Source organism: Rhineura floridana, chromosome 3 (assembly GCF_030035675.1).
Source record: "Rhineura floridana isolate rRhiFlo1 chromosome 3, rRhiFlo1.hap2, whole genome shotgun sequence".
In the NCBI taxonomy this organism is placed as follows: Eukaryota; Metazoa; Chordata; class Lepidosauria; order Squamata; family Rhineuridae; genus Rhineura; species Rhineura floridana.
The window spans coordinates 150,519,769-150,543,025 of NC_084482.1; the positions used below are offsets into that span (position 1 = coordinate 150,519,769).

The 23,257-nt window shown below is 44.3% G+C and overlaps 1 protein-coding gene across 1 annotated transcript; it reads left to right on the forward strand.

Annotated features, from left to right (window-relative positions):
• The first annotated feature begins 207 nt into the window (after window positions 1-207).
• Window positions 208-22,387, forward strand: LOC133380642 (cytochrome b-c1 complex subunit 1, mitochondrial). The gene is made up of 13 exons (XM_061618337.1): window positions 208-333; window positions 2,249-2,389; window positions 5,731-5,817; window positions 9,646-9,775; window positions 10,563-10,761; window positions 11,685-11,764; window positions 12,880-12,995; window positions 13,548-13,691; window positions 16,683-16,843; window positions 17,861-17,946; window positions 20,189-20,277; window positions 20,838-20,913; window positions 22,145-22,387. Exons 1-13 carry the CDS (start codon window positions 259-261, stop codon window positions 22,207-22,209), a joined length of 1,449 nt encoding a protein of 482 aa, XP_061474321.1. The 5' UTR covers window positions 208-258; the 3' UTR covers window positions 22,210-22,387.
• The last annotated feature ends 870 nt before the right edge of the window (window positions 22,388-23,257 follow it).

Genomic DNA, 23,257 nt, shown 5'->3' on the forward strand with positions numbered 1-23,257 from the left:
ATAAAGATAGCAATGGGTAGAGCGAGCCACGCCCTACGGAGTCATGACCAATGGCGTCTTTCAATTTTTACCGTAAGTTCAGCCCGTATGTGTGTCTCTATAGACGCAAATAGGGATAGAACGATACGCGTGTTTCACGCCTACGGGCCCTACGTCTCTGGATTGCGCATGCGTTTCGCTTGTCTAAACGCTTTTCTTCCTCCCGCGCATGCGCTCTTTAATCTCCTCTTTTCAGGCTGCCTAGGTTAAGGCGGCAAGATGGCGGCGTCCTCCGTGTGCCGGGCCGCAGGTTGTATTTCTAGCCGAGCCCTCCTGCGGGGTTCTCGCGCTCCGGTGAGTGGCTGCCTGGCTGGTCCTCTGGGGGATGGAGGAGGATGGCGGTAGAAGGGGGACAGACGAACTGGGAAGTGGACGAAGTCCGTGAGGAAGCGGAAACGCCTTCACCGTCCGCGAAGGTCACGGCGCCCGGCCCAGGCTGTCATTTCATCATTCAGGCCTAGCATAACTGTTGAGACAGAAGTAAAAACATAATTATCTGCGGATTTCGTTGGTTGTATGGTTCCTATTAGAGCACAAGCTATGCCCATTTAACGGCATCATCACAACCCTCCTATGTTGTCCCTGTCCTTTTCTGAAGAAAAATAAAAGTGCCTCTGAGCATCTGCAGATGTTTTCATAAGCTCTGAGCAGCTTCTGCTTCCCCCCTTCTATGAATTAAGGGGCAGGACCTCTTTGTACAAATAAATAATGTAACTCGTTCTAGATATTAAGTATTATACATCTTGCTAGGCAGCTTTCTGGGAACACAATCCAAAAACTTTTTCAGAAACGTTTACGGTGGTGGTCCCATACCTCTGCTAAGCTTCGTGATAATACTCATTCTAGACTGAGTCTGTACCTTCTCAATTACTGAGCTAAAGTGGGATAAGGCAGAAGAAGTTGGCTCCTTGTAACCAATATTACTGGGCTCCTGCTGGGAGGAAGGGTGGGATATAAATCAAATAATAATAATATGCACTTTTGTTTGTATGCTGCAAAATAAAATTCTGCAGTGGGCACATTACATGTGATTCGTGGGATAATGAAAACAGGCTCAAATTAATAAATGTTCCTAAAGACATTTATCAAATGGCTGACTGATGACAGAAATAGCTGTCTGTGGGTTGGAGGATCCCCACCCCTATCATAAGGTATACCTTTTTGTTCTTACTAATCATTGGCAAGTCTCTTTTTCTGCAGATACCCTTGCATGAGCATTCTTGGAGGTGATGTGTTTGGCATCCCCTCTGGTTAGAAAGCATTAGGATCCATGTATAAACAAAGTAAAGGACTATTTCCATTTGTAGTCTCAGCGGCTAGAGAGGCATGGTGTTTAATGTCTCCTCTGTTACTCTTGCAAAGCTAACTCTATGGATTTATCCAGACTTGAAAATAGAGAGGCAGTCCTTTTTGTGGAAGAAGTGGATTTAATGTGGGATTTATACATTAAATCAGTTAATAGCATTGGATATTGTAACTTTCAATGTTGTGGTTTAGATACCTCTTATCCGCTAGTGCTGAATGGTAAGATCTTCAAATACAGCTCCTTTTAGCATCTATTTATGGACAGTTGGCTTTGAGTGCTTCAGCATCTCCTGTAAGTGCCTCAGCATCAGCTGGAGGAAATAATTGGATCTTTGCTGAAAGCTAAAACTGTAATAGTTGTTTATAAATCTTTATAGGAGTGTTGCAAATTGGATGGGACAAATTAAGACAAGTAAAATAGAGTGTGTTCCATTCAGTTCAATCAATGGAAAGTCTACATGTAGTGTTTCTTTAGATTTAGAATGGAAATGGATTCAACAAAAAATGATGTTCTAGGTATATTGGACCCCAACTGTATCGTTATAGGAAGGAACTGGCTAGTTCAGATAGATGCTGGCGATATAATGCTGAAAACGCCTCTTTGAGGCACATGATGTTGGCATGTCCTGTAGTTTCCTCTGCCTGGTCAGAAATCATTGTTCATATTTGTTTTGGAGAAATCATTGATATTTGCAGATTCTGAATACTTAAAATGCTTTTTTGTGATCTTTATAGCATCAGGTGGTTTCTGTTACACCATACAGTTATTTACATGTTGTGTTTCTGATGCCATTATATGACTCATGTTGTACCATGTGATTGTACCATGACTTTTAGCAATGCACATTTTTGTACATTTACATTGTTGAATGAATTGTGCTTTTGACAATAGATGTCTCTTTAGCCAGGCTTATGGAGTTTGACAAGAAGAGGAAGCACTGCATCCTATGCTCAGGTGCTGCATAATATTCCTGAGACACAAGTGACCACTCTAGACAATGGCCTTCGTGTGGCTTCTGAACAATCCAACCAGCCTACTTGTACGGTAAGCATAATATGGAGTTCCCTTGTTGCCAGACTCCCAGCTTCCCTCGGAGTAGGCACCCAGAGGAGGACCTTTGATGTTGAGCATAGTGTACAGGTAGGGCCGTGTCGGGGGAGGCATTCCATCAGGTATTGTGATCTCAAGCCATGTAAGGCTTTATAGGTTAAAACCAGCACCTTGAATCGAGCTCGGAAACATAAAGGCAGCCAATGCAAGCGGGCCAGAATCAGTTTTATATGTTCGAACCATCTGGTCCTTGTTACCAATCTTGACGGCTGCATTTTGCACAAGCTGCAGTTTCCGAACCGTCTTCAAAGGCAGCCCCACGTAGAGCTCATTGCAGTAATCTAGCTTGGAGGTTACCAGAGAATGGACAACTGAAGCCAGGTTATCCCTGTCCAGATAGGGGCGCAGCTGAACCACCAACCAGAGTTGGTAAAAGGCACTCCATGCCACCGAGGCTACCTGAGCTTCAAGTGACAGAGATGGTTCTAGGAGAACCCCCAAGCTATGAACCTGCTCCTTCAGGGGGAGTGCAACCCCATCCAGGACAGGTTGGACATCCACCATCCGGTCAGAAGAACCACCCACTAGCAGCATCTCAGTCTTGTCTGGATTGAGCCTCAGTTTATTAGCCCTCATCCAGTCCATTGTCGCAGCCAGGCACCGGTTCAGCACATTGACAGCCTCTCCTGAAGAGGGTGAGAAGGAGAAATAGAGCTGCGTGTCATCAGCATACTGATAGTAATGCACTCCAAAACTCCGGATGACCGCACCCAGCGGTTTCATGTAGATGTTGAACAGCATGGGGGACAGAACTGACCCCTGCGGAACCCCATACTGGAGAGTCCAGGATGCTGAGTAATGTTCCCCAAGCACCACCTTCTGGAGCTGACCAGCCAAGTAGAAACAGAACCACTGCTATGCAGTCCCTCCCACTCCCAACTCAGCCAGTCATCCCAGAAAGATATCATGATTGATGGTATTGAAAGCCACTGAGAGATCAAGGAGAATCAACAGAGTCACACTTCCCCTGTCTCTCCCGACAAAGGTACAGAGCGACCAAGGCTGTTTCTGTGCCAAAACCAGGCCTGAAACTAGACTGAAATGGATCCAGATAATCGGTCTCATCCAAGAGTGTCTGGAGCTGGCTTGCAACCACTCGTTCAAGGACCTTGCCCAGGAATGGAACATTTGCCACCAGCCTATAGTTATTAAGATTTTCTGGGTCCAGGGAGGGTCTCTTCAGGAGTGGTCTCACTACCGCCTCTTTCAGGCGGCGAGGGACCACCCCCTCTCGCAGAGAGGCATTAATCACTTCCCTGGCCCAGCCGGCTGTTCCATCCCTGCTAGCTTTTATTAGCCAAGAAGGGCAAGGATCCAATACAGAAGTGGTTGCACGAACCTGTCCAAGCACCTTGTCAATGTTCTCAAGCTGTACCAACTGAAACTCATCCAACAAATCAAGACAAGGCTGTACTCTGGGTACCTAGCTTCATTCACTTGCTATAACATTGGAGTCTAAGTCCTGGCAGATGTTAAAGATTTTATCCTGGAAGTGCCTAGCAAATTCACTACAGTGGGCCTCAGATGTCCTTGGGGCCAGCATGTAATAGCCCCTGGACAATTCTGAAGAGCTCCGCTGGGCGGCAGAGTGATGATTTGATAGTGGCAGCAAAGTATTGTTTTTTTGTTTTTGTTTTTTTTTGCTGCCCTCACTGCCCCTAAATACAGCTTACCATAGGCACTTACCAGTGTGTGACCGCATCCACCAGGAGTTCATCTCCATCTGCACTCAAGACGTCTCCTATATTTCATCACTCTCAGCTCTGGGGTAAACCATAGAGCCATACGAGCTCTACATAGGAGAGGGCGCTCAGGAGCAATCATGTCAACCGCCTGGATCATTTCTGTATTCCACAGTTCAACCAGGGTTTCTACAGGAGCACCAGCCGTATCAGCCAGAAAACTCCCCAGAGCCCTTTGGAAACCATCTGGATCCATTAGTCTCTGGGGGCGGATCAACTTAATAGGTTCCCCACCCTTGCAGAGGGGAAAATCCGCTGTAAGTCTAAACTTCAGCAAGCAGTGATCTGTCCATGACAAAGGGACTAATGTAAGGCCCCCACTTTCAGATTACCATCTCCCTGTCCAGTTGTAAAAACCAAGTCTAGAGTATGCCCTGCTATGTGTGTTGGCCCAGTGGCTTATTGGGACAGTCCCATGGTTGTCATGGAGACCATGAAATCCTGAGCTGCCCTGGATAAGGTGGCCTCGGCATGGATGTTGACATCCCCCAGAACCAACAATCTGGGAGATCTCAACAGTACACCCAAGACCACCTCCGTCAGCTTAGCTAGGGAGTCTGTTGGGCAGCAGGGTGGGCGGTACACCAACAGAATCCCCAGTCTGTCCTGCTGACCCAACACAAGGTGCAAACACTCCAGACCAGTAGTCACATGGACAGGGTGCTTGCAGAGGGAGATAGAGCTCCTATAGACCACAGCAACCCCCCTCCCCGACAGGTCTACCCTGATGCTGGACTAAGTACCCTGGTGAGCATAGCTGGGAGAGACTGACTCCTCCCTGCTCACCCACCCAGGTCTCGGTTATACATGCCAGATCGGCTGCCTCATCCACAATTAAATCGTGAATGAGGGAGATCTTATTATGCATCAATCTGGTGTTTAGGAGCAGCATCCGGAGGCCTGAGAGCTGGCTGATAGGGCAACCAACAAACCTGCAGGTGTGGGGAGGACCAGAACAAGGCACAGTTGTTAACTGCCTGGGCCACATTCCACTTACCTGGCAAGTCCTCCTCACAACACCATATCTCCCTCTACCCATCACTACACTAATTGGGGGGCCCTCAAGTCCCTCCACTTGGCTCTGAGTCCTCTCTTGCAGGCACATAATTCAAGACCCACAAGTCCCACAAAAAGCCAGGAAATCTGCAGAGCAGAAGTCCTGGGTATGTGGGCGCCTGGTGCTGCAGGGCGTGACAGCCTGCAAAGCAGAAGTCCAACAGAAGAGGACGGTGGTGGTAGCTGAGCAGCCGCAACAAGCCAAGAAGCAAGCAGGCAGGCAGGCTGGCAGCAGCAGCAGCAAATGGCTCTCTTCTTCCCTGACCAATGATGGTCCCCTTCTTCCTGCAGGCACTGGGTCTCTGAGTAAATTACAAGATACAGGGAGAAATAGAAACGTAAAAGTGTTGCTGCCATTCTCTGTGTGATGGAAGCTGTATATAAGCTCCTGCTTTCAGTCCGTCTTATGAGCAGACAGCTATCTGTAAAATTGGTCTAATATTTAATAGATTTACTCATTGTTGCCTTTTTGGTCAGGTGGGGGTGTGGATTGCAGTAGGAAGCCGCTATGAAAATGAGAAGAACAATGGAGCTGGCAACTTCGTGGAGCATCTGGCTTTCAAGGTGAGGTGACAAGCTGTTTTTCTCAGTATTTGCTATGTATTTTGGAATGTTATTTGTTGTTTCAGTGTGCATTTGGACACTTAAGATATCTTAAATTTGTGGTGGTTCCTGAGATGAAGGAGCAGGCTTGTGTCTGTGTTTGAATACTGTTGGACGCCATTTAGAATCAAGATAGTAGACTGAACCTTTCAAACCTGCGTTGATCTTAGCCTCTGGTTTCAAAACTGCCCCCCCCTTTTTTTTGTTTCTTAGAATTCCTGAGCAACGCTGCATATGAGGCTGCTAATAATTAAATAAAGACAGCTGCTTACATGTTAATTACCCATTATTTTGAATTCAGAGAAGTCTTTAAAAGTAAACCTCTGGTACTAAATATCATCAGGTCACTTTTTTCCATATTTTACTATGGCCTTATTCATGCATCAAAGTAAGCCAAGCTATGGCTTCCTAGGTTCATACAAATAGGTGGGCTCCTGAAGAGGAACCCACAGCTGCTTTGCTCCTCCCTGGTCTTTTTTTTTTTTTTTTACTCATATCCTCGGGCTTGTGGTTAAGCTCCTCACTAACTGCGAATTGTAGCCAAAAACAAATTTTGGCTTGGCATGGCAGGAAAAAGGACTGGGGAGGAGCTGTGACCTGCTGTCCGATTGTTGACACATTGTACAGTCCTGATAAGCCATAGTTTAACTTAATGAAGTGTGAACCAGTCCTTTGTAATCTTTTTTTTAAAATAGGGCATTGTTATCTTTCAAATGTGTTAAGTTGATTAACAATTTTGCCCCTGTGTATTTGGGTCTTTAAATATAAACACAGTCTTTGAAAATAGTTTATGCCTCGAAACGTAATCCTATTTTTGTGAACAAGATCAGGGGTGTTTAGCTGTGAAAGCAGTTTAGAGGGCAAAATGAACATTCCATATTTTTTACTTGTTTTACTTACAATTAATGGTATTATTACTTTTTTAAAAGCAACAGTGAGTTGCTTTTAAAGATGAACAAACGTAAGTTTTCTTGGACTAGACTAGAACAGCTCAGATGCGTGAACAATTCAGATGCGTTAGTTGCTATTAATCAATTAGTAGATATGTGTTTCTATATACAAACTTGGGGACAGAGTGCGGGGAAAGCTTGTAAAAAGTGGAGCCCAAAGGCCATTAAATCCAAAGGCTAGTTGTTAACATGTCTGATGAATTGGACAAGGTGCTTTCAACTCTAAAGCCGACCACCTGCCTACTTGATCCTTGCCCTTCGTGGCTCATTATGAGCTGCAAAGATAGACTGGGAGAGAGGATCAAGCTGATGGTAAATGCATCGCTTGAAGAGGGAGTAATGCCATCAGCGCTCAGGGAGACGACAATAAAACCAATCTTAAAAAAGCCCTCCTTGAACCCTCAAGATTTGAACAACTTTCGCCCAGTCTCAAATGTGCCATTCTTAGGCAAGGCAGTTGAGCGGGTGGTGGCTAAACAGCTGCAAGCACGCTTGGAAGAAGCGGATTATCTGGATCCATTTCAGTCGGGCTTCAGACCGGGACATGGGACTGAAACAGCCTTGGTCGCCTTGGTAGATGATATGAGAAGGGCATGGGATAGAGGCGAATGCACCTTCCTTGTCCTCCTCAATCTCTCAGCGGCTTTTGATACCGTTGACCACGCTATCCTCTTGGACTGCCTGCAGAGGTTAGGTATTGGGGGCACTGTATTGCAGTGGTTCCATTCCTTCCTCTCTGGGAGATACCAAAGAGTAGCACTGGAGGAGGATGTTTCAGATCCCTGGCCCCTCACTTGTAGGGTGCCACAGGGTTCTATCCTTTCTCCAATGCTTTTTAACATCTATATAAAGCCGCTGGGAGCAATCATCAGGAGATTTGGGCTGCAGTGTCATCAGTATGCGGATGACACGCAGCTCTATCTCATTTAAATCTTCACCAAGGTTGGCTGTGGAAACCATGTCCAAGTGTCTGGAGTCGGTGAGTGGCTGGATGGGAAGGAATAAGCTGAAGCTGAATCCTGACAAAACCGAAGTGCTGTTTGTGGGAGACAAGGGAAGGCTGGGAGATATAGACCTGGTGCTTAACGGGGTACGACTGCCCCTGAAAGACCAGGTCCGTAGCCTGGGGGTCATTCTTGACTCCCAGCTGTCCATGGAGGCTCAAGTGTCGGCTGTGAGCCGGGCAGCTCTGTATCAACTTCATCTGATACAGAGGCTATGCCCCTACCTTCCCAATCATCTGTTCCCACCGGTGGTGCATGCCCTGATCACCACTCGCCTAGACTACTGTAATGCGCTGTACGTGGGGTTACCCTTGAAAACGGTTTGGAAGTTACAGCTGGTACAGAATGCAGCGGCGCGTCTGATTGCAGGCAGCTGCTGTAGAGATCACATCACTCCTGTGCTGAAGGAGTTGCATTGGTTACCGGTTGTTTACCGGGCCCAATTCAAGGTGTTGGTTTTAACCTTTAAAACCCTATACGGTTGTGGCCCAGCTTATCTGAAGGAGCGCCTCCAGCATCGACAGGGATGCCGCTCAACAAGATCAGCCTCAGAAGACCTTCTCTGGATCCCACCAGTCAAAACAGCTAGACTGGTGAGGACTCGAGAGAGGGCCTTCTCAATAATAGCCCCCACCCTATGGAATTTTCTCCCAAATGATCTACGCCATGCCCCGTCTATAATGAGCTTCCGCCGGACCCTGAAGACCTGGTTTTTTAGGCAGGCTTTTGGGACGGATTAGTTTTTACTGTTTTTTAAATTTTTAACTGTTTATGTACTGTTTTATCTTGTACGTCGCCCAGAGTGGCTGGACAACCAGCCAGATGGGCGACTAACAAATTTAATAATAATAATAATAATAATAATAATAATAATAATATACAGAGCACAAATGCAAAATAAGAATGAAGTAATCCATTCACAGTGGAATTTCCTATGATAATACTAGCTTGCTATGCAAATCAACTAATCAGAATTTGTCAGCAAATGTGATTCTATTCAGTTCAGGGCTCTGGGTTTCTTTCCCACTGCAGGTGTTTAATTAGCACAGTTTGAAAATAGGAAGCTCAAGGTATCTATGCTTTAAAGCCCTTTAAAAATAGACTAAAAAGGAATTAATTTTACTATTAATACTCTGCATGTTAGCATCTTCCTGTATCCAGGTACCATTGTTGATGGGTGGGACATGGGGGCACCATCATTCTCATCCAGTAGGACCCAGATGAAGAAAATCAGGACAACAGAAATTAATAGGAAAAAGTCCAGCATTGGCTATGAATGCATGACTTTTTAACGATCTCTAGCAAGGGCTTTTAGAACATTGCACTTATCATATAGTTTCAGTATATGTGAGAAGAGGATGAATGACTCTTATAAAGCCATGCTAATTCTTCTCTGATCTGCCAATGATGTGCCTCAACCTCTTCTTAATTATAGCTTCTCCCATTTTTCTCAGTGGCAGAAAACCAATTCTCATATGGCATTTTGTTGTGGTAAAATAATAAAAATGTAATAAAATGATTTTTACATGACCTTTGTGTAGCAAATATTACTTGTACATACCCTCATGCAGGATCAGCTTGTGCTCACCATATCAGAGTGAACTCTTGAAATGTTCAGCATTTTTAAGGCATTCTAAAAGAGAGTGCTTTTCTTAAAATGATGGTTATTTTTTGAGTTAAAACAAATATTCTGCGGCAGAATATTGTGAGTTTGTATCCTGTTCTAGAATTTGAGGAGAGTTTCAGCATATGTCAAAAATACCATTGCTTCAGTTACCAACAGGTGTTCTTTGTGCCCTAGCTACCCACTTGTTTCTCTCTTGGCATTTCTTTAGGGTACAAAGAAACGCCCTTGTCCTGAATTTGAAAAAGAAGTGGAGAGCATGGGTGCACATCTCAATAGTTACTCCTCTCGCGAGCAGACAGCCTTCTTCATGAAAGCATTATCCAAAGATTTGCCCAAAGGTAGTGTCACTGGGCTGTGTTACTTAACATTTGAGAATTGGGCAGGCGGGAAGGTTGCTTTCTTTGCATTTTTGTTTAATTTGCTTTCAAGGGATGTCACTAATCCATAGGGTTTTGTAGAAAGCTATATTTTAATTGCACTTCCACACAAAATAGTAACTTTTACTTTAAGCCAATTTCAGCCAGCAGGAAGCAATTTTTCCATTTGTATTAACAACTTGGCAGCCTTGTGTTTTCATGAAGGTGGTCGCCGAGGTTTGGGTTGGACAAATGGTTACTTCACTGCCATCAAGAAGCAATTGCTTACAGATGGCCAAAATAATTCCACTGATTATCAAAAGATGTAAAATTGTGCTGTTTTGGCAGAAACTTCATTGTATGATTGTATCACTAAATGCTAGTTGCAGAGACTGCTTACGAAGCCCTTTTGCAAGCAAATAGGTTAGTTTAAGCACTTAAATTGGTTCTCCAGGTCCATATGGAAGCAACTGAGATGCAAAGTAAAAGATGTGGGATGGGGAGATAGGAATGGAGGAGAGCTACAGCAGGAGAAGTATAAAGCCAACAGGGCAAGATGAAGAAGAATGAGGATGATGGGCAGGGGAGATAGGTGGTACATGTTTGCTATTTGTCATTATGTTGCAGAGACAAGAGGGGAGTTGGCTGTGTTGTAACTTCATGATGCCATAAATGCTCTATGCTTACCATGTGTGAGTTCCTTTCTCACCCAAAAATGTCAAGTTGTCTTCTCCATTCAGTTTGGCATGAAAAGATGTCTCTTTTTTAGCAATTGAGATTCTGGCTGATGTAGTACAGAACTGCAGCGTTGAGGATTCTCAGATTGAGAAGGAGCGGAATGTCATCCTTCAAGAAATGAAAGAAAATGATGGCAGCTTGTCCGATGTTGTCTTCGATTACCTTCACGCTACAGCTTATCAAGGCACTGCTTTGAGTCGGACTGTTGAAGGAACAACAGCGAATGCAAAGTAAGGAGCCCAAACAGAATTGTAAAGTACATCTAAAATAATTTCCACTCTGCTGCTAGGTTACATTTAACAGACCTTCTGGTTTGAATGAAAACATTGAAATAAAGGGAAAGGTATATAACACCATACATTTGGTGTAAGTAACAAGGGCCTTCACAAAAGCAAAGAAATCTATTTACATGGGAAGCATTGGATGCTGTCATACACCAGGTCAGGCCATTGGTCTCTCTAGTTCAGTACTGTCAACCCTGACTGGCAGCAGCTCTCCAGGGTTTCAGGCGGGGACATTCCCTGTCCTATGCTCAGATGCTGAAGATTGGACATGGGATCTTCTGCATTATTTTAAGTGATGTTGAAAACGGGCAACAATTCACTGGATGTACTCAAGAGCAGAACTAAAAAAGTTGGTTTTAAATAGCAGGGAGGTGACATACTAAACTTTGGGAAGAAGTTGTAATTAAAAGAGCAGATCAGCAGTGTAAGATGTTGCCACGGTCTTTATAATCTTCATACTTACAGCCTTTAAGTTCCCATTTTCAGATACAGCACTGTGGGTGTGGAATAGTGTGAAATAGTGGCATGCGTAATATTGTCCTTTTGAGCCCATGGCTAAGTAGAGATCCAGACTAATGACTCTTCAGATCCAAGTCCAATACACTGGTTCTCATGCTAATATCCTTGTGAGTGAGACACTGCTTACAATCCTGTGCGCGGTTATACATACTATTGATTTGTAATAGGAGTTAAGCACCCTGTTATAAGCTTGATTGCAGCTAGTATCTGTTAGGAAGGAAGAAGTGTAGGGTTACCAATGTGCTTAACATAGGAGTGCTTGAAGAGTCCTCATAGTATATCCAGTTGTGTAAAAACTCATACCTCTTGCATATTTTAGACTGTTAACGTATTTTGTGTATTTTTGTTAGGCATTTGTCTCGTGCGAATCTAATAGAATTCATTGAGACTCATTACAAAGCCCCTCGCATGGTCCTGGCAGCTGCTGGAGGTTGGTACTTATTCTTCTTGCTCAGAACAACTCATCTTTCTTAGACTGACCTCGTGTTGTACAATTGTGTACCCATGTCCATACGATCCCAATGGAGGCCAGCATAGGGCAGATGGCAAAGTATCTTGAGTCAGATCAGCCTATAAATGTGCCTAGGCAAACTTTAAGGGGGAAATCAAGCAACTTCCCTTGATGGTACTTTTAATTCCTTTATTCCACTGGCCTTGGTCAAAAAAAAAATTGCGCACTAATCCCTGTATATGTTTAAAAATTAACCAAAATTAATCAAGAATTAAGCAGGCACAGCACCAGAAGGCAGCCAGGTCGGGCATGGATCCAAGGGCCCCTGCAGCTCAGAAGGGCTCCTCCTAAATGTATAGGCTGGGGCTGTGAGGGTAGAGATCCTGCCACATGATCTGCACCAGCATTGGTTTGCAGCCATGATTTGTGGCCTGGGGAAAGATGTCCTGTGACCTGATGCTAGCATGGATTGCAGAGTGGGGGCTCCACCCTCGCAGCCTCCCAGGCACCCCCCCATGCAGCCGCCATGGGCTTAAATAGGCCCACTGCCCACCTGCTGCATCAGCGCACTGTGTGCACACACCTGCCAACAGGTAGCAGTGGGGACGTCAAAGTGTTGATGTGGTGACTTGGGAGGTGGGGCAGCAAACATATGTAAGCCCACGTTGGCTGCATCGGGGGTGTTGCCTAGAAGCATCGCAACATTGTGCTAAGGGCCCACTCATGCCTGGTGCCAGCCCTGGAATTAAGACATGGCTAAATCATATCCAATGTCTTTTGAGGCTCATTTTGTTGCAATTGGATGGGCCACATTCTCTGTTTTTTCCTGCTGGTTCAGGAGGGCCTAAGATAGCAGGCAAATAAAATGTTTGCATATGGTAAAATATGTTTGAGTGGCTGGACTTGATGAATACACTTTCATTGGGGGTGGGAGACACAATGTAAACCTTATTGCTGAACTACTGATGCCCAAAGACTTCTTGGGGAATGAAAATTTTAATACAGTTGCTGGAGCTGCTTCACATTTTTTTTTTATTCTCTCTTGGATATGGAAGTTGATGTACTGATGTCACTCCTTTTGTTCTCATTACCAGGGGTTAATCACAAAGAACTCGTGGACCTTGCCAAGCAGCATTTTGGCAATGTTCCCTATGAATACAAGAAAGATGCAGTACCCGTTCCTCCCCATTGCCGCTTCACTGGGAGTGAGGTAGAATTTTAACTATTGGGCATCCTCAGCAAGAAGAACGTGAATCTCAAAAAGAATCCCGCATTGAATTCACTTAAGCTGTTCTTAATAGTAATCAAATAGTTTCCTGGCCCCTTATGTCTAGTAAATTGTATTCTAGACTTGAATTAATCTCCCAGAGTATAGCCATTTTCAGGGGGAGAGGGAGCACAACCCTGTTTGAGCAAACTATTGTAGTACTCTCCAGTGTACTGAAACATATTCTGCAGCCTGAAACCCAGGTTTAGGATTGGAAGTAGGCCAAGGGAACTTGCACAGGGATTCCTAAGCCTCTCTGCCCTTATTTAAATCCACCTTACCCTCTTCTGTGCTGTCTTGGCACGGGAATACACATGATCTCATGATCCACTTCTGAGCCTTGAAATATTTTTTTAAAAAATTTAAGTACCCAAAATTTAGATAAACGTTAACTAGGGCTTTGTCTTGCTCTAATAGGCAAAAGAAAAAATCTTGATCTCTGTGCAGAAAAAGCCTGACTATGCTATGTTCTCTCCCATCTTTAATATTTTTCAGATCAGAGTCAGAGATGATGCTTTGCCTTTGGCTCATGTTGCTATTGCAGTGGAGGGACCAGGCTGGGCCAATCCAGACAATATTCCTCTTTTGGTAGCTAACTCAGTCATTGGGCACTATGACCTTACTTTTGGTGGTGGCAAGGTAAATATCTTTTTTGTGTTGCCTGTAATAGCCTCCTCTTACATGCTTTTCCATTTTATATAACAGTAAAATCCTATAGTATCTTGCATGAGTCCAGAGTGTGTGAAAATGTTCCCTTAATTTGATGTGGTGATCACCAATACAGATAGGAGCAGTCATCTTAAATTATACAACCACGAGAGTGGCTGTATGCTATAGCCAGCGTGGATTTTTCACATTCCACAATGTTAAATTGAAAATACCCCCCATGCCATTCTGATGCTTCCCATAAGCTCATTTCAAAACAAAACCTTACCAAACATATAGTCCTGAACTCAGAAACGCTTGCTTAACAACCCTCTAAATTTTCATGGTGATAGACACAACAGAAAGAATAGAGAGTTCAAAGTCTAAAAAGAGAGGAAAAAAACCCAGAGCCCTTTTGGACTTTTTTCTGTCAGAGTTCTCATAATCTGTTGAAATTCATTAAAAATCAGCTGCTGGGCTTGGCTAATCGGGGCCACACCCACACCAGACTTTAATTTCACGTGAGACAGTCATGGCATCCCCCAGACAATCTTGTGAAGTGTAGTTTGTGAAGGGTGCTGAGAGGAGACTCCTATTCCACTGACAGAGCTCCAGTGGCCAGACGGGTTTAACAGTCAGCCACTCTGATTGAAGGTCTGTGAGGGGAACAGGGCGTCTCCTAGCAACTCTCAGCACCCTTCACTAACTACACTTCCCAGGATTCTTTGAGAGAAGCCATGACTGTCCAAAATGAAATAAAGGCCTGGTGTGGATGTGGGGAGGGACAGCTTTGGTTTTAATTTGGGTGGGAAGCTACATGTGCCTGCTGTAGAGTAAAACGTTGGGGGAAACTCTGAAAAGCAATGATACTGTTCACAATGTTTTCCTTTTGGAAATAAAAGGTGCTTCCCCTCTGCCCAGTGCCCACCCACTTAATCTCCTCCCTCCTCCTCCCCTCCCTGCCCCTCCCCCAGGTCAGTGTTGGACTACGACCTGGGAGACCAGGGTTTGAATCCTCACACAGCCATGAAGCTCACTGGGTGACCTTGGGCCAGTCACTGCCTCTCATCCTCAGAGGAAGGCAATGGTAAAACCACCTCTGAATACTGTTTACCATGAAAACCCTATTCATAGGGTCGTTATAAGTCGAGATCGACTTGGATGCAGTCCATTTCCATTTTCAAACATGATTGCACAGAAATAAATCCCATTGAACTCAAAAAGTATGCAACTTATCAAACACACCCTTCCTTCTCCCTCCTATCCCCTCCCTCTTGCCCCTTCCCTCCCATCCCCTCCCTCTTGCCCCTTCCCTCCCATCCCCTCCCTCTTGCCCCTTCCCTCCCCTTCCTTTGCCCCTCCCTCCCCATCTCCTTCCAATCCCCTTCTCCCCCTCCCCTTCCTCCTCCCCATGGTCAGTTTTACCTATCTTAAGCATGATTGCATAAGAGTAAATACCATTGAACTCTATAAGCATGCAAATGATCAAACCTGCCCTCCCTCCTCCTTTGCCCCCCTCCAATCCGCATCTTCCCCCTCCCCCGCCTCCTCCCCCATGGTCAGTTTTACCTATCCTAACCATGATTGCATAGGAGTAAATCCCATTGAACTCAGAGGCACATGTTACCAAATTCTTCCAATCTACACAGGAAGTGGATTGGACAGTGAAAGACCAACCCAAATTGTGCTTGCATTTGACAAATTTGTAGGGCAGTACAATATCTCAACGAGGAGGTCAGGTCTCCTGCTCCCTTGGTGCATTCACTATAGCTGCCCAATTTCCCTGCTTTTTAAACTTTGATAGAAATATCTGTGGGTATAGGTAGGTTCTTAAACCACAAGGTTTTTTGCCTATTAGTGAATAATATTTGTATTAGAATACCATTACTGTTTGTTAATCGTTGTTATTGTCATTTGTAATTCTGTTGCACAGAGGTCAGAGAAGGGATGGAAAGGGTTATAAGCAACAAAATATCTTCCACTATTTTTTGTTCCCATTGAGGAGCATATTGTAATAGAGATTGTATTTTTAAAAAAACATAAATCCTAAATAGAGAGATAATCTTTGGTCACAGTGATCCTCCTCAAATCTAACACTACCAGGTAAATATGACTTACCTGGAAAATAATTCTTAGCTTTTGTTTTCAGGTAAGCAGGTCTCTGGTTGTGGAAGACAAGATTACACACCTTGATTTAAAGTCCCATTGAAAAACCTTAAAGCATTTAGGGTTGCTCAGCAGTTTGCCACTACGTACTCTCACTCTTGGTGCAGTGCTTGAGAAGGACATTGTTCAGGCTCTTCAGCCAGTCAAGATATGCACGGATGGTGGTGGTTGGAGAAAACCATTGGCTTCTTATGCACCTATCTGTGCTGTCTTCATGCACTTAGAGGATTCAGCTTCTAGAGTCATAAGAATAGAACCACAACCTGCTGTGTGTTTTTCCTTGACCAGCAAAATGAACATAATCTTGAGAATGTGCTCTTTGATGTCTTGTGGCAGGTATCCTCGGGGGCTGTAGCTCAGTGGTACAGCTGTTGCAGCAGAAATCCCAGGCTCAGCCCTTAGTATCTCCAGTAAAGCAGCTCCTGGTTAGGGTAACTGGTAATAAGACAGGTGGGGCAATAGTATCATTCCATATAAAGTGCCTCTTTGTATTCAGTCTATTTTTTCATCAGGTGATGCCCCAAATTTGGGAGGTAGAGAGATCAGGGACTGCTCTGCAACATGCAACTGCATACTGAATGCATGGACTTGGGATTCTCACATGCCAAGTTTGGGATGGATCTCTAAAGTAGTAATTGCCTAGTTAGCCCCTTGGATTTTCTGGGTTACTTTTTCACAGTATCTGTATAATTGAGGAACAGTCCCAGTCAATGTATTATAATGTCTTCTACTTCCTTAATTTTAATTTCTTAGTAGATTTAAGTTTGACAGTCTGGGCAAACTAGATGGCCATAACAAATTACAATTACTTATTTTCAGAATCAGTCTAGCAGGCTGGCTACAATTGCTGTGGAAAACAAGCTGTGTCAAAGTTTCCAAGCCTTCAACACTTGCTACTCTGACACAGGTCTGTTCGGTTTCTATTTTATCACTGATGCTCTGAATATTGAAGATACGCTGCATTGTGCCCAAGGTGAATGGTAAGTATGACAAGCACTTGTTCCAACAAAACTTGCACTGCAAGGAAGCCAGTACATTCAGCTTGCTTTGCAAATGCTAGGTGTAGACAAACTCTATAAGGTTTCACAACATGTCTCCCTACAGTTCATCTATGACACGTCTATTTTCCTGCAAATCTCTGAGGGTTGTAATCATTGATGATGTCCATTAAGTCTGACTGGAAGAAGCTTCTTTGGATTTTGAGGCTAATCTTAAAAACAATGTTTGACCTAATCTTCAAGTGACAGCAGTGGGGCCAGCTCAGGAGTCAGCATATCTTGGGCCAGCTCAGCCCCTCATCGTCTCCATAACTTTTGACGGGTAGAATGGGAATCTCTGTGCAGGCAGAGCTGTTGTGGGCTGAACGGAGGTCTACCTCCAGCCTTCCCCTACAATGCAGCAGATTGTGGGTTTGGATTGTGACTTTAGTGCCCTACTGAGATTAGATCTTATTTGTATTCCAGTACAGTTTATAAAGACAAGTCAGCTTTGTTACCTGCACTGTTATTTTATTTATTAAAATTACGAGTTTTTTTGTATACGGTTGGGGAGCAATCTTTGTCATATATGGACTGCAAGTAATGTTCCTTCAAGGACTAGAGGGGAAACGATGTTTAGGAATGGGGAAAACAAAAGTAGAGAAAAATCCCTCAGTCCTGTTGCTGTAATTTAGAATGGGAGGTAATGTGCTGCAATTTCTGTACTTGATACCCACTACATGTGTTATCTAGAGAAGAGCATAAAGAACATTGAGGGTGGATTTACAGATGTCACCTCCTTCAAGATATTAACTCTTCTGTCAATATATATTTGTGCTGGGATTTGATCATCTCTTATATGGCTTGCAGTCCTTCACTGTCAAGTGAAGGCAACCTAGCAACCATGATAAAGATTTAATCTTGAGTCTGTGTAAAAGTGAAAGGAAGGGAAAGAGTGTCATCTGAAGGTGGTTGGCATTTGAGTAACATTTTCCTTCTCTGACTCTCCTTCCTGTGCAGGATGCGTCTCTGCACCAGTGTGAGTGAGAGCGAGGTGAAGAGAGCCAAAAACATTGTTCGAAACACCCTGGTGGCTCAACTGGATGGTATGTTTTTCTTAAAAGTTAGGTAGCTCCTGCTTTGCACTTTTTGAGCAGATATTTGAGCATTTCTCCTGACCCAAACTCCTACTTGAACATAAAGCCCAAGCTACATGATGTGCATAAATTCTAGTAAGGTTTGTCCTGTGATTAGTCCATTGCATGCAGCATCTGGAGTAAGAAAACTACTGTGTTAATGCAGTTATCTGTGTCACTCAGAAAAGATGCTCATTTTAATGTTTAAATTTACCACCTTGCAGATTTAATGTCATGATTCTTATGAGAACAGAGCCTGCCAGGACTGTTACCATATTTGTGTCACTTTCCAGGGGCGTCGCGTGCGGGGGGTGCGGACCGCACCCAGGTGACACCATGAGGGGGGTGACACCCAGAGCCGCCCTGTCGTGGGGCAGGGCTCCCGCGCCATTGCCCGGCAAAGGAGCCAAGAAGTGCTCCGGGTCGGCGTCGGAGCAGCCAACTCCTCCTCGGAGGCAGGCGGGCGGGCGAGACCAGGAGCAGCGTCGGTGGGGCAAGGGAGGTGCGCCAGCGTTCCCAGGCCTGCTTGTCTGGCTGGGTGCCCCTCTGGTGTGCACCCTCCCAGGGGCATGGACAGGGGTGGCTGGCCTTGCACGCACGCGCGCGCTCAGCACAAGATTTGGGGGCTCGCCAAGGGCCCCCTGGCACCCGGTCCAGTGTGCGCCAAAAGTAGGCGCCCGCTCGCTGGCGGTGAAGCCGGGACGGGCCTTCCACCGTCAGCCTGGAGCACGTGGTGAGCATGCGAGGCCAGCCACCCCCGTCCATGCCCCTGGGAGGGCACGCGCCAGATGTACGCACCCCTCACACTCCCGCTAGTGACGCCACTGTCACTTTCTTCTGCTCCTGCTCCCTCTTCTTGTCTAGTAGTAGTAGTGGTGGTAGTACTGGTACTATAATATTTATTACCCACTCTTCATCCAGAGGTCCCAGGGCAGGTTACAACATGTTAAAATATGGCATTAAAATAGTTAAAAACAACCTAAAATCACAACATAGGATGGGGTCTAAAAATATACATCTTAGGTATCACAGGCCAGGTGTCAAAGGCTACTTGGTTCAGAAGATAAGATTTGGGGCTTCCTAGAGAAAACCCATTAGTCTCCATGCTGGAACATCAGTGGAGCAGATTCTTGGAGGAAACATTCCTTCCTGTGAGAGAGAAGGGGAGTGTCTCTTCAGATGGTGCTTGCCATCTTCATTTTTTTTCACGTATTCCTATAAAATAATACTTTTAAAGAAAAAAAAATCTGCCCAGTTCATTGGGAGTACCTTTTAAAGTTTTTATAATCAATTTATCGAGCAAGTTAAATAAATAGCACAGCCTAGAAAAATGAAAGAGCGTGATTGCTACCCACAGCTGTACATTTTTGCAGCTTTAAGTGCTGTAAAGTCCTAGGTCAAGGATAGGGAGCTACACACTCAGGAGCTGAATGTGCCTCTCCAGAGACCTCTTATGTGGCCCTTGGCTTTCCCCAGGCCACACCCCTCGCCCATCCTGCTCTGCACCCTCCAACGAGCTTTTACTTGAGTAGAATGTATCCTTGAACTGTTGTAATGCCTCTTGCATGCCAGGATGGAGGTGTTCATGTGTGTGCAGAAACCTCTGACTTATGCATAGCTGAACTGTTGCCTACTGTACAAAAGTAACATCTGGTGCTCCATGCACTTTTTGCCTCTGGTCCCACACATCACTGGCATGTGGCCCCTGGGAGGAATGTGGCCCTTGGCCTGAAAAAGATTCCCCACCCCTGCCCTAGGTGGATGAGTAACTACACAACATCTCAGTAAGCAGCCTACTTTCTCCCATAAAATAAAGTTGTGCTTTTAACAATAAGGAAATGTGCTGTAAGCAGTGTGAATCAGCTGCTCATCAGAATGAGATAATCTGATGTATCTTTGTGGCCTAGTTTGCAATAGCACAGACATTTGCAGTGGATGTAGCCCTTCCATTTAAACCAAGTGACATGTTACTCCTGGAATGTATACAAAGGAGTTCAGCAAGCTTTCAGCTAAGTTGGGTCTACAAAAAGTAAAGCTAAGCTTCCAGAAACAAGCCGATTCTGTTGTAGCTTTCTAAAATAAATTACTAAAAGGAACATATGGCTATCAGGGTCTATTAAATGTAAGCTAGCAGTAGACTCTTAACAGAATGTTCTTCACATCATAAAACACTGCTTAAGGTTTCCACTGACAGTTGACTAATACATTCCAGGTACCACTCCTGCATGTGAGAATATTGGAAGTCATCTGCTGAACTATGGACGTCGGATATCTCTGGCAGAATGGGATGCCAGAATTTCTGTAGGTATCATTGGTTTATGGAAGGAGAAGTTTTGTATATTTGCATTTCTGGAACATAATACCATTGATAACTGGGGATTCTGCATAGTTCCTTTCTAACTAAAATTAGGTGATTATGTTCAGCTTCAGTATCTGTAAAGCGTATATAACCATCGGCCCCTCAGCCGTGTGTTTAGAGAACTGACAATTAACATACCAAGCCCAGGTGTGCCCATTTTGTGCAGATCTGAAACCCAGTTGCAACATGCAAAAATGCTTAGAAAAAAGAATTACTACGATGATCCTTGAAGTGCAATGCGTGTTTGGGGCTGTGAGTAATTGGGCAGTCACTGCAGAACATTGTAATGTCTGAAGCTGCCCTTTACATCTTCAGGGGAGAAATTGTAGATGTTACAAACATCCTTAGAAATCATTGAACCAGATGAAGCTCCATGTCAGCTTGAGACTTTTGCCAGGCATGACACAAGTCCCTGTCTAGCAGTCTGCTGAGTAGTGGCACTTCAACGCCTCCAGCTTTACTGTTTGAAGTATAACCCTCTGCTTTTCTCTGACACTTCTAGGAGGTTGATGCCAGAACAGTTCGAGATGTCTGTAGTAAATATCTGTATGATAAATGCCCAGCTCTTGCAGCAGTTGGTAAGTGGTTACGCCTTGTGTATTGTCTCCTACTTGGGAGGTTAATAAGCGCTGGGTATAAACAGCAGCTGCTTTCATTGGAAACCTGTTTCCTTGGGGGGGGGTCATCAAGCTACTTACCTATTTAGGCTTTTATTTGGCTTTAGCTGTGTTTGAGCTGCTTCACATTAGCTGTGCCAAATTAGTCACTTACTGTATTTGGCAAGTCATGTTGAGTCTCAGATAGTAAAAAAGCTGAATGCCACCCTTCTTACAGCCCCATTACAAGGGAAGTATAATTTTAATTGAGTAATTCTCCAGCCATGTTTGTGAAATGTTTCTTTTTGGGTCAGCTTCATTTATACAGTACTAGCAAGTGGGGGAGAGAGCCAATGTGGTGTAGTGGTTAAGGCAGCCTTTCCCAACCAGTGTGTCTCCAGATGTTGTTGGACCACAACTCCCATCAGCCTCAGCCATTGGCAATGCTGGCTGAGGCTGATGGGAGTTGTGGTCCAACAACATCTGGAGGCACACTGGTTGAGAAAGGCTGGGTTAAGGTGTTGGACTACAACCTGGGACACCAGAGTCAAATCCCCACACAGCCATGAAGCTCACTGGGTGACCTTGGGCCAGTCACTGCCTCTCAGCCTCAGAGGAAGGCAATGGTGAACCCCCTCTGAATACTGCTTACCATGAAAATCCTATTTATAGGGTCGCCATAAGTCGGGATCAACTTGAAGGCAGTCCATTTCCATTTCAGCAAGGGGGGGGGGGCTCTTTTCAGCAACATTCCTGCATCTTTGCCAGCCAAAGAAATGAATCCCTTGGAAAACCTGCCTGAACAACTTGGTTACTTAAAGTAGCTGATGATTCCCCAATCACACACTGCAATTGTTATTCAGTCTGAGTCTTCAAAGCAAAGCTCTTTGGAAGGGGGTTTCCAGACAAAATGGGGAATCTACAAAATCTCCCGAAAACACCATCTTGTCTGAGATTGTCCAGACTTGGATTTTGTACTGTTGTTGAGTGATATATATACTATGGGGATTTGGGCTGCTGAGGAGCCTAGAACAGAGAGGCACATTGTTACAATTGGTCTTAAGACATTCATAGTAGTCTGGTAAGACTTAGCTCTAGCTCTACTTTAACTACTTAAGACCATAGTAGGTTTAGTGTGAATTAGAGAACAGGACAGAAATTACGCCAGTTTTCTCCACTGTGTTTTCAAATTACCGATTCTCTTCTCTCTCAGGTCCTATTGAACAGCTTCCAGACTACAACCGTATCCGCAGTGCCATGTTCTGGCTCCGTTTCTAGGCTCTGTTTTACACAGAATGGAAATGAGCAGTGTGGTTAATGAATGGCCCCTCTGGGACTGTTCTTGTGGGTTTCGTGTATGCCAGTGGCAAGATGGGCCCCATAATTGCTGTACAAACATTCTTCTGTATTGTTATGTGTGTATCCGAGAGAGCTAAATAAATTAAATTTAAATGGATTTGGCATCCAGTTTATAGCTAAATTGCAGTGAAAGTGCTTTTTGGGGGCAAAGGGCATTAATCTTAATCTTACAAAGGAGGGTGCACTATTACATTTTAACTCTTTTTTATGCTATCATTGTATCATTTAACCTTCATGACAACCTCGTAAATTACTTTGATTTGATCCTCTTAACCTGTTAATTCAAATTCAAATACAAGTGGTTCACCGGGGGGAGGGGGGGTTAAGCAAACTGGGTTTTTAAAAATTATTTTGTCTTGATGGGCAACTGTGCTACTTCATTCTGTTCTTTTGCACCAAATAGGCAGGAGGAGAGGGATTCCTACTGCCACTACTCCTTGCTCTGATCCTGGAGGAAAGAAGGTCCTTCCTTCCTGTTACCTGGAGAGCAGGGAGCAATGGTGTGTTGGCTTTCTCCGTTGCCTCAGAGTCTCTCTTTCCACTGTGTTTCTTAATAAATAATTTTATACCACCTCAGCTGTAGCCCCAGGGCAGTTAACAAAAATAATAAAATATGTTTTTACCTATAATTTTATTCCACTTTCACATTAAGAAGTTTTTCAAAATCTTCTCATAATATATATTTAAATGTGTATTTCCTGTGAGAATATATACTTAAATACATATTTGGATACAATTAAGCTGCTAAGAATTGTCACAACATTCAGAGATGGATTGACTAAGTTGAAAGCCATACATTAGTTTGAGCAATTCTGATTGTGGTATTTCATATAGGAATTTGCAAATATCACATTATCGAGAATTTTTAGTGGACCTAATTTAGTTGCTTCACATTGGTGGTTTGCTTAAACTAGATTTTATTTATTATTTATTAGATTTATATCCAACCCTTTCTCCCAGTAGGAGC